At 35.3% G+C, this 14333-nt stretch overlaps 2 protein-coding genes across 3 annotated transcripts; both read right to left on the bottom strand.

Moving 5' to 3' along the window:
- Nucleotides 1-1847: 1847 nt before the first annotated feature.
- On the bottom strand, nucleotides 1848-5613 carry LOC133693152 (protein disulfide-isomerase-like). Its single transcript, XM_062114301.1, has 10 exons — nucleotides 5429-5613; nucleotides 5197-5227; nucleotides 4795-5082; nucleotides 4525-4713; nucleotides 4249-4374; nucleotides 3630-3767; nucleotides 3420-3539; nucleotides 3136-3253; nucleotides 2698-2810; nucleotides 1848-2244 (listed from the first exon to the last, which is right to left on the bottom strand). The coding sequence occupies exons 1-10, from the start codon at nucleotides 5599-5601 to the stop codon at nucleotides 2056-2058; spliced, it is 1485 nt and encodes a 494-aa protein (XP_061970285.1). The 5' UTR covers nucleotides 5602-5613; the 3' UTR covers nucleotides 1848-2055.
- Nucleotides 5614-8919: 3306 nt separating this feature from the next.
- On the bottom strand, nucleotides 8920-14066 carry LOC133693151 (protein ROLLING AND ERECT LEAF 2-like). 2 transcript variants are annotated; one of them, XM_062114299.1, is made up of 4 exons: nucleotides 12117-14066; nucleotides 11481-11749; nucleotides 10818-11041; nucleotides 8920-10090 (listed from the first exon to the last, which is right to left on the bottom strand). In XM_062114299.1, the coding sequence occupies exons 1-4, from the start codon at nucleotides 13546-13548 to the stop codon at nucleotides 9310-9312; spliced, it is 2706 nt and encodes a 901-aa protein (XP_061970283.1). In that variant the 5' UTR covers nucleotides 13549-14066; the 3' UTR covers nucleotides 8920-9309. The 2 variants fall into 2 exon arrangements, with proteins under 2 accessions (XP_061970283.1, XP_061970284.1); XM_062114300.1 differs by having other exon boundaries at nucleotides 11481-11680; nucleotides 12117-14061.
- Nucleotides 14067-14333: the final 267 nt, after the last annotated feature.

The following is a 14333-nucleotide window of genomic DNA, read 5'->3' as shown; positions in this document are numbered from 1 at the left end:
TGGAATAGTCTTGAAAAGTTGGTGTGCTGCCTTGACCTGTAAGAGTAGAAATCAGATAAAAACAGAATTATAAATCTATCACAATAAATACAACTTTGTGAATACCATGTGGTCTGAACAAATGGTACCTGCTTTTAATTTGGAACAAACTGAAATAGTTGAGGTTTCTCCTGCATAACATAAAGCAAAATAAAAGGTGGATTATTCCAAAAAATGAGATGATATTAGAAATATGAATAGGATCGCAAAATTTGAATTTTGTCAAGGAAAATAAATGCGTATAAGTTTTGCAACTAAATCTAATAATTGCATATTTTGAAAAAATAACTACATGAATCAGCAACCACCACATCCTAGTAATTTGGATTGGCTATGACTAAAATGCAGCACTAAAACTTTGCAGGCATGCTCAATCAAATCACAGCAAGAAAAAAAGAAACACTTGGACTGCTACAGAAGCAGAGCATCACAGGTTAACCAGTTGCTAGACTCTCTAGATTTGAACAGCATCCATACGCTGCTGTAACACTTAAAATTTATAGAAGTAGAGCATCACAAGTTAAAAAGTTGAAGAAGAAGGATAACAAGTTATAACATCATGAAACACCTCAGTGAAAGTGAAGAAATTGAACTGATGCATAATTTCCATCAATCATTCTCTTCCAGACACATGAATTACCAGCATTGGTCCAGTTGCCTAAAATAACTCAATTTGTGAACCGTAACCCTAAAAATTAAATTGGGGGTTTTCATAAATTTTCGATTAAACATGTATAATTAGGTTATAGATCATGGTAAAAACATTTCATAAACCCTTATATTATTGAATTAATAGCATAAAACCATTATTCAAAGTATCGATAAAAGAAAATTATTACCCATGTTCTTGAGTTATAGGTGAATGGGATGAATCTACACGACAGAATAACACCTGAGATTGAAAAAGTTAGGTTAAAATGTTTTGGTCTAAGTTAAATTGCAACAGAGAAAAATATAAATCCTAAATTAATTACCTGAATTATTGAAGAAAAGAGTGCAAAACCCAACCCATTTACAAAGAGAAGGGGTAAATCAGGATGTTCGTTGGTGATTATGATGGGTCTGGTGCGATGTTGCCATGGATCTGTGTTTTTTGTGGTTTACAGAGAAAGATTGAAACTGTTAAGATGAAGGAGAAGAAGATGAAGAAAAAACATTAGGGATGTTGAAGACGAATGAGAAAAGGATGAAAAGTTTAGGAAAAAGAAAAATCAAATCGATGAAGAGAGGGTGATTTTTATACAGCTATGTATGTTATTAAAGACGAAGAAGATGGGAAGTTAATTAATTTTCAGTTGCTGGTTTTGTTGTTCTTTGTTTACATTTCTAAGGGTGGGGGGGTTCTGCAGGTGTAGAAAGCAATGGAGCAAAATTAAACGGTTGAGATTTTATCATATCAAAAGTAATCAACGGTTTCTATAATTTTGGTTTTATATTAAGATTTAAATAATTATTTTTTCAATTAGCAACGAATTTTCCGTTGCTAAAGCCTATTGCTAATATTAAAAAAATAATATATGTTTAATCCGTTGCAAATCTGTTATTTAATTTAACAACGGATAATTTCATTGCTAAATTCAGATGCTAATACACCCTGTTTTTAGTAGTGATAATGATAACATCCATCCGATATAATTTATAAGCATGAATAATATGAGTGACTCGTAATAGATTATAATAGATTTTTCTAGGCTAAATAACTTGTATCGAAGTGGGAAGAGAATGGCAAAGAATTTTAAACAGGAATTAAATAAGTCATTATGACTTAATAACATGTTTTAAGGTTTTTGATAAAGATTGCAGAAGTATTAGGCACCGTAATAGAATTTTTTCAATTGATCAAGATTAGGTTGTGAAAATTCTGCTGCTCACGGCCATCCGGCACAAAAGAAAGAAGAGCACAGATGGAACGGATAGAACCCAGTAGGATCATAGCACACTAACCAGATGGATTATTCAGGGCTCTAACAAAACCATGCCCAGAATTGATACATGACAAAAAACAGCATATATTTTTCAAAGCTCATCTTTTGCTGGCTCTTGTTGGGCAACTTTATCCCTGTTCTTCTCAATGAAATCAATGATGTCTTGTTTGGTCTTATCTCCTTCATACTGCACCAACTTTCCACTAGCTGACCTGAAGTAGACTGTGGGGAATCCTTTGACGTCGTAAGTATCGCCAGGGATATCATTTGCAGTTGCGTCCTACAGGTGCCACAAGAAAATGGTTGCATCAATAATAAGTCTTGTTTCCATGCAAGAACCTTACATCTAATTAAATCACAGGCAAATAAGCGTCGATACATTATTTTCAAGTGTTAATTACACAGTGACAAAACCATAGTGTAAATATCTAGAGAGAGAAAATACACTAAAGAGCAAATGGATATGTGAAAGGTATGACTAAAAGTAAATTTCTTAGAGCAAAGCAAAAAAGAAAATCAGATGAAGAACACAGTTTAAGAAAATAGCGAAACAGTAAGTAGCCAATCATTGTAATGACCCAAACGTATCGATAGTGATGAGGATATAACACCCTAATTTTCATATTGTGTCATCTTCCACTTCATTAAGAATTAAATATATATATATATATATATATATATATATATATATAATATGCATGGCTTCTTCAGACAGGAGATGAACAAAACTTACAAGCTTCGCAATAAGAACATCAGCATCACTTTGATATGAGACGGCAATTTCCTCCAAGATTGGAGCCAATTTTTGGCAGTGACCGCACCAAGGGGCATAAAACTCCAAAAGGACTGCAAAGATATAGTGTAAATACCCCGATTAACTTTTTTGTGAACTTGTACAATCTGACAGAGATAAAAAGTACACAGAAAACACACGCATAAACAAACAGAAATGCTGCCATCCAATGGAACCATCACAAAAACACCAATGCATTACAGTGAGGAAAGAATTAACAAACCCTAGAATCTAGCGAAGAAATAAAGGCACCTTCATATCATTAAAATAAACAGAGATGAAATAAAATGGAACAAGCACACATGGCAGTGCACACCAATCTAATGATATAGTGAAGGAAGAACCGATGAACCCTACAAAGCTGCATATCATACACACCATTTTTTCCAGATTTGGTAACCAAGTCATCAAGGCTGTCAGCGACAACAACTTTCACTGGCTCTTTATTAGCTTCGGGGATAGGTTCAGATTTAATAAATGGCGGTACTTTGCCTTCCTGCACAGAGTATTTCAATTAAGTTTTATATATTCCAAGAAGGCTTTCCATAAACAAAGACAATTAAACCCTATTGTCCCGTGACTGGAATATGAGTACCATCATCAACAAACTCAAAAACAGTGTAACTTATACTTGAATATGAATATTAAAACATTGGCATCACCTTGTACTCCTTCACCCAAGGAGCAATATGATCAGACTCCAAGTTTGACTTCAAGTATTTCTTTCCATCTGTGGTCTGTATGACGAGAAGAGGCGCTTGGTTCTCTTTGAGTCCAAAGTACTGTTCATCCATGCAAACAATTTAAAGATAAAAAAGAAAATATTGAGTAAAAAAATTACAAAATGTACACATAAAAGAAGACTTACTAACCTGTAGGGCACTTTGACTAGCCTCGAGGTCTCCCAACAAAAAGATTAACCCATCCCCTTTGTGTTGCTCAGCAACTTCTTGATAGTTAGTTTTAATGGAATCAGCACTGTCACCGCTGAAGTTCAAAAATAACATTGCCTGCAACGGTCAACCAGGTTCTTAGAAGATCCATAGCATACAGTAAAAGAAGACGCAAGCCAAGAGTTAGCAACAATCATATGATAAACCAGCCAGTTTTGTTCAAAAAGGTGTTTAGTTGAAACTAATGCATGGAATAATAAGGAAAAGACCTTATTGTATTCGTTGGACATTGCATGATGCTCTGATATTTCATGAAGAGATGCAAAGTAAATCTGGAATTAAGCACATTATAATGGAATGTGCACAATTATTGTTCTACACAGCAGAGGAAAATCTGGAATTAAGTACAGTATGGCTCGAGTCCCTTCCTAACCTTCCAGAAAGCAAATGTGAAAGAAATGGAGTGGAAGGGGACTACCTAAACAAATTATCCTAAGAGCATCAATGGATAAAGGATGGTGTGATTTAGTAATTCCAAGCAATCACTTTGTAATTTATCAAAAAATGACAACAGTACTGAGAGTTTGTGTTTTTATACCTTATCAAGGGGGCTGTCAAAATATTTGACAATATAAGGGTGATTGCTTGGTTCATCATCGTAGACAGTCACAATGGGTGCACTGGAGTCTTCAATAAACTTCTCAAGAGCATCCACATTAAAGTCCTGCAAGCATGTGGTTTTATCAGAAGAAACCATTGATTCACAAGACACTGTTGGAAAAAAAAATATATATATATATTACACAGAAGAAACTTTTACTCTCAAAAGGCATAGAAAATTTAACGTGAAACCCACTGCAAATAAAGCAAATACCTTAGAATCAACAAAGAGTTCATCGAATGGCTTGAACAATCTAACTAGGGGTCCAGACACCGATGATTCCCCGCGTGGAAGGTGCTTAGCATCCAAAGTGTGGGCAAATTCATAGTGAGAACGCAATTTATCTGCGACAGCGAGAAAGCTCTCAAACTCCTCTCCAGAAAACTTTGGGAACACCCCAACCTGCAAAACCATAAAGAAAACTATTAACATCCGAATTTCTGCAGAATCACGTACGTAAAAGCATACAAAAGGTGTACTTACAATTACTACTTTGTTGTCACCAATGAAACTAGTAGCATCATCAGCTGATTTCAATTCAGCAGAAGCAGAACCGGTTTGTTTCTTCAGATACTCAGCAATGCCATCGGCATCACGAGGGCCTTTGTATTCGTTAACAGATGTCCCTCCCTTTCTCAAAATTTTAATTGTGGGGAATCCCTGAACCTCATATTTCTCAGAGATCTCTTGGTTAACCTTCTCATCGGCATTAACTTTGGCAAGAACAATTTGAGGGTCGTTACTGCTCAATATAGAAGCTGCTTTCTCATACTACAAAAGAAATTGACTTTATCAGCGAAACATGCACGCCATCACATTACAATAATCCAAATCTTAAAAAGAAAAGGTTAGCTAGATGTACTTAAAAAAAGAAAAAATCATTACCTCTGGTGCTAGATTCTGACAGTGGCCACACCTGTGCTAAAACACAAGAGATTAGAACTCTAACCCAAGTTAGAAGATTTTTCAAAATTTGATATAAACATAGGTCTTTTAACAAAACATCAACAGCAAAACAAAAATAATAATTAAGAAAAACTGAAATCAAATTAAGCGAAAGAACTAAATAGATGAAAAGAAAAGAACATAAGGAATTGAAGTGTAGTGTGTACGGTACCAAGGAGCGTAGAACTCAACGACGACGAAATCGTGTTTGGTAACGGTCTCAGTGAAATTGGAGTGGTCTAGCGTCAACACGTACTCCTTAGATTCATCCTCTCCAGTAGAAAGCGCTACAACTAGAGAGAAGACGAATATACAAGACCAAAGCGCAACCTTAGAAGCCATCATTTAGCGATTGAGGGAGAGTTTCGAGTGGTGTCTGATTCTTTTCACGTTGGCTGCAGGGTTTTATGGAGGCTTGTGAGTAGCAAGTGAACGAGACAAACATGGAAGTAACACGTGGCATACTTCGCCTTCTCTAGTACTTTTTTGAAGCCTCCTCGCTTTCCATTTGCTTTGTATCCACGTGGATGCTGTTCATTGGATTAATCTCGTCACACGTGGATATTTTTGGTATGTTCAATATTTTAAGGCAAGTATATCTTGAATTTCTTGATTTAAATCCCGAGGTGAGTAATTTTACTCTATTAGATCGATTATATTGATACGATGTACCGAGAGTACCGAGGAAATTAGTTCAACCAATTAAATAAGAAAACGTCATAGTAACTGAAGCATGAAAAATGTATTAAATTGTTTTTTAATATATTTTTTATTTTTTAAAATTAATTTTTAACATCAAAACAATTTAAAAACATGAAAAAATTAATTTTAAATAAAAAAAAATTAAATTTTAAAAATCTCTGTTCGAAACATGCTTGGACCGTGCTTTTTAAATTTTTTGAGTTTTTCATATGCATTTTCAAAAAAACAAATCTCTATTATGATCTTAAATATGCCACGTGGATTTTTTTTAGATTTGCTATGTAAACATGCTGCATTCGATTGGTTTTTCTAATTGTTTCTCTTTAAAAAACAATTATATTTAATAAAAAAATATTTTAAATGAAAATAAATCCTTTTAAGAGAGGAAAAGTCTTTTGAAATTTTATTTTCTTACTATTTTATGATTTTCTATTTCAGGTATCTTCGGATTAGTTTTGAAATATTTAAGCTAAATTATCTTCTTTGTTCCAAAACTGAAAATTATATTATAATTAATTAAAACATCTATTATTCTATTCAAACAAATGTAGAACAAGTGATTCCAAGTAAACAAAATAATTATCTTAATTTTCATAAATGTACTCAATCTGCACAATAAAATTTATGAGATAAAAAAATTAAAATAATATACTCAGATATGTAAAAGGGTAAGTTGTTGTTGTACCAACAATACATTTTTTTTCCCGTAGGAAAGGTCAAAGCAGACATTGGTCTCATTATAAAACTTCTACTAATTAATTAATTAATTAGTAGAAATTATATTGTTGGGCACAGCATCTTGATTTTTTAAATAAAATATAGTTTGATTAAAAAATGATATTTTTTTAATATTAAAATAACATATTAAATCGACTAAGATCAAAATGGTTTAACATGTTAAACTCAAGATCTGGATCATAAGACCATAACAATCTTATAGAAAATAAATTAAAACAAATTATAAAGTTTAATTCTTAATGATGAAATTTATATATATATATATATATATAACAACTTGAATCTGCTCGTCAAACTAACAACTTGGATTATGAGATCAGGATAATCTCAGAACAAATTAAACTAAAAAGAAATTAACTTCGTATTGAATGATGAAATTGAAAATAAATTAATTAAGAAAATGGCAAAAAAAAGATCTTAATCAACTAAGATTAACTTATCAAACTCATAACCCGGGTCAAGAGATTGAAACAACCTCAAAGAAAATAAATCAAAAAGATTACCCAAATTAATCTAGGCTAACCTTCTAAACTCGCTATTCAAGTTATAAAATAAGATAACTCCACACAAAAAATTGAAATAAATTATAAAATTTTAATTTTAATCAATTCTTTATTAATATATAAAATTATATAAAAAAAATCATTCTACCAACCTAAATCTACCTGTGTTTGTTTCTCGGAAAATTGTTTTTAAGAAACCACTTTCCAAACTTTCCTGTGTTTGTTTGTCACTAGAAAAGTTGGTCAACGGAAAACACTTTCCGGTTAATGGATAACACTTTCCAGTCAAAGAAAAATTTAGCTTGGTTTCCAGGAAAGTGTTTTCCTTTTATTTTGGACGGAAAATACTTTCAGGAAGTTGTGAAAAATTTAGAAATTTTATATTATTTGCTGATTATATCAAATTTGATCCTCAAACTTTTGATTGCTATATATATTTTGTTTTGAATATTTGTTTTTCAATTTCATCCCTTAGAATTTAATTTTTATATTAACTTTGATCCTCAATTTTATAATTGTTGTTTGCTTTGCCCTTTTTATTTTTAATTGAAATTTTTTTATATATCAAATTTGGTCCTCATTCTTTTGATTGTTACTTATTTTATTTGAAATAATTTATGAAATATTAATTATTATTATTTTAATTTCTTCATCTTGTAATTTTTTATTTTTTAGATTTGATCTCTATTATTTTGATTATTATTTATTTTATTTGACATAATTTATGAAATTATATTTTTTTTCAATTTCATTCTCATTCAACTTTTTAAATTGTAAGATTTGTTTCTTATTATTTTAATAAACTTGAAAAAACTAAAATATTAATAAGTTATTTTCCAACTCATTTTCTATGACATAATTAAATACTGGAAAGTGTTTTCCAGCTTATTTTTTATTACATTATCAAATATCAGAAAATAATTTACTTCTCCAAAATTTATTTTTCTAAAATTTATTTTTTAAAAAAAATTATTTTTCAGCAAATAAACACATAATAAATTATCTCACAAAACTGTTATAAAAAAGGTAGTATATAATGATCCCATCAATTACTTAGTAATAAAATTTGTGTATACGGTTGATGATGAATTTGACCACATTCAAAGGTCAATGAACTGTTACCGAATTATGATTGGTTTGACCAAAATTACGGACTGTAAAAGACCTGTAAAGGCTCTCTGAAGTCTTATCTCATTACACACCCGATTTTTTTATTATTTTTATTTTTTGCATTTTCAAAGGATAAAATAAAATAGCCTTCTCAAATTTACAAGTTTGTCGACATTCACCGAATTATTGAGGTGTGTGTAAGGCCCGGCCCAGACCCAATTAAAATATGCAAACTTCTTTTTGAGTAGAGAAGGGCCCAGAGGCCCACCCACAACGACCACCTCCTCCTCCTCCTCCTTGATTTTGCCGCCGCCGACGCCGACGCCATCTCCATCGCGATGGTAGGAAATAGCTAGCAGAATCCATCACCCAGATGGATTTTGTAGAGTGAGAACTCCACTAGCCTTTAATAAACCATTCTAATAACCACTCAAGGATCGAAATCTAACGGAAAATTCAGTGTTGACTACAATTGTCCTGCAAGCCAAGCATTCTGACCTGCGAATTGATCATTCCAAAAATCACAAGGTACAATCCTTCGCCTTCCATTAATATTATCACTAAATTCGTGTCAGAAGAAAACATGACAGACGTAGATTATTCAAATGTATAGGAACAAAAATGAGTAGAGCTCCTCAATTTCATTACCAAGTACTTCAATGAAAATAATTACGTTTTTTTCCTACATCAAAAAGTCTACATACATAAACCATCTGAATCCTCCATCCAGTCCAGCTACACCAGGTACATCCCCAACCAATCAACCAATAAATGAATTTCTGTACAAAATTTCCTACATATCTATTCAAGGGTTAGGGAAGAACCAATTGTAAAGGAAACAACGTTTGACCTCACAAATTTCTATAAGCAATTCTACTTCATTGTGTTATCCAAGTGGTTCTTCAACCCATTGTGCCTAATCTCTAATGGTATATTTGTTTTTTTTCCTTTCCTACGGATCGATTATAAGTGATCCAGGTAAAACATGCTGATGCATTTCCTATGGGCGTCCAGCATCTTGAAGCCTAATTTCTTCATGAGCTTTCAAAAATTCTGAAATGAAGCTGCCCAAAGCCTCAAAAATTGGGACCAAACCTGCTTGTAAACTACTAGAAGCTGCATCATGAACTAATTTGGCCGCTTCCTTGTGCCTTGCTCTCTCTTCTTCCAATTTCTTCCTCATTGAATCCAAATCCACCTTCAGATCATCTAGCGGTGAGATTCCACTATCTGAAGGAACCTTTGACGTACTTTTATCTAATGATGCATCATGCTCATGCTCGATCCTTCCCTTCTCCATTCGTAGGGTTTTAAGCCGTTTCTCAAAATCCTTTGTAAGGTACTCTGCTTTGATCCTCTGTCGTTGCTCCTCACCTTGCCGTTCCCACAACTGATGCAAACTTGAAGCAAAACCAAGCATCGCATTTTCAACTCCCTCCTCAGAAACCCTACCTATTGCCTGGTACCAATCATTGCAAATTACAAAAATAGGCGGAGCACCAATCCTACTTGGGGAAAATGGCGCAATCCCATCAGGGGTTTCTTCAGGTTCCTGGTGAAGACACCTTAAAAGCCACCTATTTAATGACCCAACATAGGATTTTTGGGTTTTAATCCAGTTGTTAAAGCAGGCGCACCAATTGATAAGCTCCATTTCAAGTTCAACTGTGGCTTTCAAACCAGAATCTCTCTGTGCCTTAAGAGAGCGAACTTTGCTTTCCATGATAGCTTGGAACTGCTTCTGGTGACATTTGTGCATGGACTTCCACATCCTTATCAATCTGCAAATAAAAGTCAATGATCATATAAAAATGGAAGATTACAAAACACCTAAGAACAAATAACTGAGATCACAAAAAAAAAAGCTCATGCGTTGGCTTTTTCTCCCATCTTCTAGTGATTTATGCATGCCAAATGGCAGCACTAGGACATATGAACACCCGGAAGTCTTCAAGTATCACAATTTCCTCTAGACCCACAAGAAAGAGTGTACAAGGGTTATCAACACTTGAGTGAAATACCTCATTACTCCCTAAAAATGTACAAGATGATAACTAAACCAAGTAGCAACTGGAAATGAAGAATATTGATGGGTCCAAACAGCAGAAATGTCCATCTACTTGTGCATGTAACCAAATGATTCAGTGAACAAGGAGAAGCCAAGACTCAAACCAGTTTATTAAATTCCTTTTAGTAAAGATCAGTGATAAAGGTCACTTTACCAGCTAACATGCCCCATTTCTTTTCATCTCAATGCAGGATAAGAAGCATTGATGGTGTGTGAGATCGCTATAGTTCTTGGTCACAAATCAACCCTGGTTCGAGTAACCTAAAAATACTGCATCCTTGTATGGACAAATGGCAAGCAATAGTCCCCAAGGACCAACCATCCACACATTTCCCCTAAAAGACCTAAAATACATATTGTGCATATAAGAAGTGCAAGTTATGAACTCCAAATTGCTTACTTAGCATTGAAAAGACCAAGGAGCATAGCTGTTAACATACCCATGAATCAACTTAGTGATCTGAGGCTCCAATTCTTCATCCCTCAACCTGTGTATCTTACTAGATATAGCATCAACAGCTCGGATACAAACATTGATTTTTGTCAGCAATTTTCTTACTGAAGCCTGTGTAGCATCAATTTTACTAGACTCAGCTCCACGGTCATCCAATATTTTTAACCTTTTGCACTGCTTTTCATACATGACCCGTAGCCGCTCTTCATCCTGAACATTCGCCGAAACACTTCACATGGTAAGAAATATTCAACAGCAACTAAAGTAATAGCACAGCAATTAGTACTCAAAACATCTTTCGTAATATAAAGGCAACTAATTTTTTAGAGTTTTCCCTTCTGTTTTCTCTAAGGATAATTTCCTTTTCTCAGATATCATTAGCAGGCATGTTTAAATAATATTATAAATCGAAGACCGGTTGAACACTCAAACACTTGAACAAGATCCACTGTGAGGAAGAAAAACAAATAAGTTGACATTTCCATGTATAATAATTTGTTGGTGACGCATAAAAAAAAATTCCTTGTGTAAGCGTATTAACCGGAAGCTGTTTAACAAGTATTGAACTCAAACTTAATTATCAGACGAATATTCGAAAAATAAAATCATGGCAGCCAAAGAAGAAAGCCAAAGCTTCAATGCCCCATACCTTCACTTCCTTGTATAGTTTCTTCTCCCAAGCATAAATTTCCTGTAGAGTAGATGAAAGGTTTCTGTGCCTTGGGTCAAAGTCATTTCCAGGTTCGGCAGCATAAGCTTTAGCCAATTTCATTGTCCTAGAAGAAATGCGTGCTGATGGCCTTGCAGGAGGGTGGGAAGACCCCAAATACAGGATCCTGGAAAGAATCACTGCACCAAGGCATGTTAATTTTACTTGAGCGGCAAAATTAATGTATTTGATAGAGATCATACTTAAATCTGACATAACAAGGGAAGTAAGTTATCTCCAGTAGGACCCATCAAACGGAAGAAAGAAAGGATGAGGCATTAAATTAAATTAACATTCAAGTTAATATCATTTCCAATATTTCAAATCCCTAGTCGTGTGTGATATCATAGAGCAAATTTTCCATGGGTATTCTTGAAGGAAATCTAACCATTGAGAGAATAATTTCTTTCATTCTAAACTTTAACCTAGACTGCAAAGGTGTGAGAGTACATATGGTAGACAATACGCCAAAAAAAAGAGAGCATAAACCCAAAAGGGAACCTGAGCATTATGTCCAAGCAACAATCAAGAAAAGCACTATAACTAGCATAACTAAAATACAAAACAAAATCCTACCTTTAAGCAGGGTACTTCTTCGCTGGTGTTGGTAAGGCAACTTGCTCACCTCAAGCATTAATGCAACCTCTTTCCCATAATCATAAGCAGTCTCAAACTCATCGCTGATTTCCTTGACCACCTCTTGAAGATCCCTTGTGCCATGAGCCGACAATGTAGTAGTAGAAGTAGCAACACTACTATGCTTTGAAGACTCAACATCCATTGTTACATTAGATGCATCTTCAACCTCAAAAGTGACCCCCTTTTTCCTCACAGTCCCCTCCCCGGGACTCTTCGATACAATGCTATCAGGACTCTGAATAGTATCCGGACTCAGACTGCTCTTAATTCCTTTACCCTTAATTGACTCTGAACTCTCACTACTACTTACAATATGCCCAGATTTTGAAGTACCCTCTCCGTAATTCCTCTTCATTTCCTCATTAAATTTCATTTTCCCATTCAAATCCATGTCTTCACTCGCTTTCTTCTTCTCTTTATGAACCTCTTTCATCGCTTCTTGCTCTGCTTCATCTTCCAAATCAGGTATCCCTTCTCTCTCCCTCACCTCCTTCGAATCCAGGCTACTGGTACTCGACCCATACCCGTATCTCGCATTGGGATAATAACCCGGATACCCACCACTCCCACCATTATCGTATGCATCAAACACGTTGAAATAATCCCATGTCGACACTTTCGGTGGCGATGGTGGCACCGGTGGTGGCTTTTCGGGAGATGGCTGTCTTGCGGGCGATCCCATCATCGGGTACCCAAAATACCCACCTCCATAATAACCTGAAAACCCATTTACAGACGGGTCCTCATACACCACCTTTTTGGCCGGGGTAGCAGACCTTTTCATATAAAACGTGTTAGAATACGAATTCTCATGTGAGTATGGATACGGGTACTGGTTATGGTACGGGTTATCTCCTGAATAATTAGGAAAGCCCCAATTTCCTTGAGGTTGTTGATAATCAGTAAAATTATTATTGTAAGAGGTTGGAGGCACCTCTCTTTCGGCTTCTTCTTCCTCTTCAGGGGTGTCATGAAAGCGGATATGACCCGATGAGTCCGATTCGGAATCCGACCCGGAAGACAAATGCAAATGCGAATCTTCAACCTCGTCGTCTTTACTTTTGCTGTCTGCAGAGTGCGAAAGTGAGGTTGAAGCAGAGGAATCCTTCGATTTTTGCCTGGATTTTCCTTCGCGAGGCGGTAATGTTAGTACGGGAGAGGCAGCAGAAGTAGAGGAAGAGGCGATCACGAGCCCTTCATCGACAAATCGGCGAATCGCGCCGCCAACTTCCCTGAGTGAATGGAAATAAGCCACGTGTGCAGCAGCGAGAGCGTAGCGGTGGTCGGAAGCAGCTTTGATTTCTTCTTTGCGCTCTCTGCAGAGAGTTACTAGTGGTAAATCATCCACCTTAGATCCTCCACAGCCCATAGCAAGGAGAAAGGAAAGCAAGTTTGATCAAGAGATGAAACGGTGTGGTTTTCATGGTGATTGTGTAATAATTCTAGAAGGAGAGGGCATTGTTTTGTGGATCAGTGGTTCTTTTCAGTGCACAGAGAAAGCGGCGGTCACAGATGGATGAGAAATGTACAGAATAGAAACCATGGTGGGAACTTGAATCTGACGGTTGATATTGGAACTGCGATTTTGAGTATTTTATTGTATTTTGAAGAAGATGGACGGAAACTGAGACATGTTCGGGTTTTTTAAAAAAAACAAAAAGGGAATATTGATGTACAGAGATTTGTGATTGCAGTCAGGGAGGTGTCAGAGAGGGAGGGGGAAGCAGAAGAGGGGTTGCGGAGGGGTCCATGTCCTCTTCTTCTGTGCAGGGTTTTTGCAGAGAAAAGGAGGGAGAGTGGAGAAGAGAAGAAGACTCGTGGAACCCGCCAGCCTATGGTAACGGACCTTTGTCATTATGATTACTCGGGTAGTTTTCTTTTTGCCTTTTTCTATCTTACGGCCTTCTGGTTTGGTTGGTCGTTGGGGTAAATAAAGTTGATAAAAAAGACGCCCGCTTTTTAACCGCAAAAAGAAAAACTAAAAAGCGAAAAAAACAGTGCTTCTCTCTTGTCAGGAAAGTTCTATTTCGTTCTGGTTCAGTGTTAAAAAACGACGTCTCATCAGTCAATGTGGATACACGCTTGAGGCGCGTTTTTTTAAAAAATAATAATAATTAGGAGTGCTAATAAAAAAAAAAATTATTTCAAAGAAGT

This window comes from Populus nigra, chromosome 5 (assembly GCF_951802175.1).
Source record: "Populus nigra chromosome 5, ddPopNigr1.1, whole genome shotgun sequence".
Taxonomy (NCBI): Eukaryota; Viridiplantae; Streptophyta; class Magnoliopsida; order Malpighiales; family Salicaceae; genus Populus; species Populus nigra.
The sequence above is the reverse complement of the archived record's forward strand: the minus strand, read 5'-3'. Positions and strand labels throughout refer to the sequence as shown.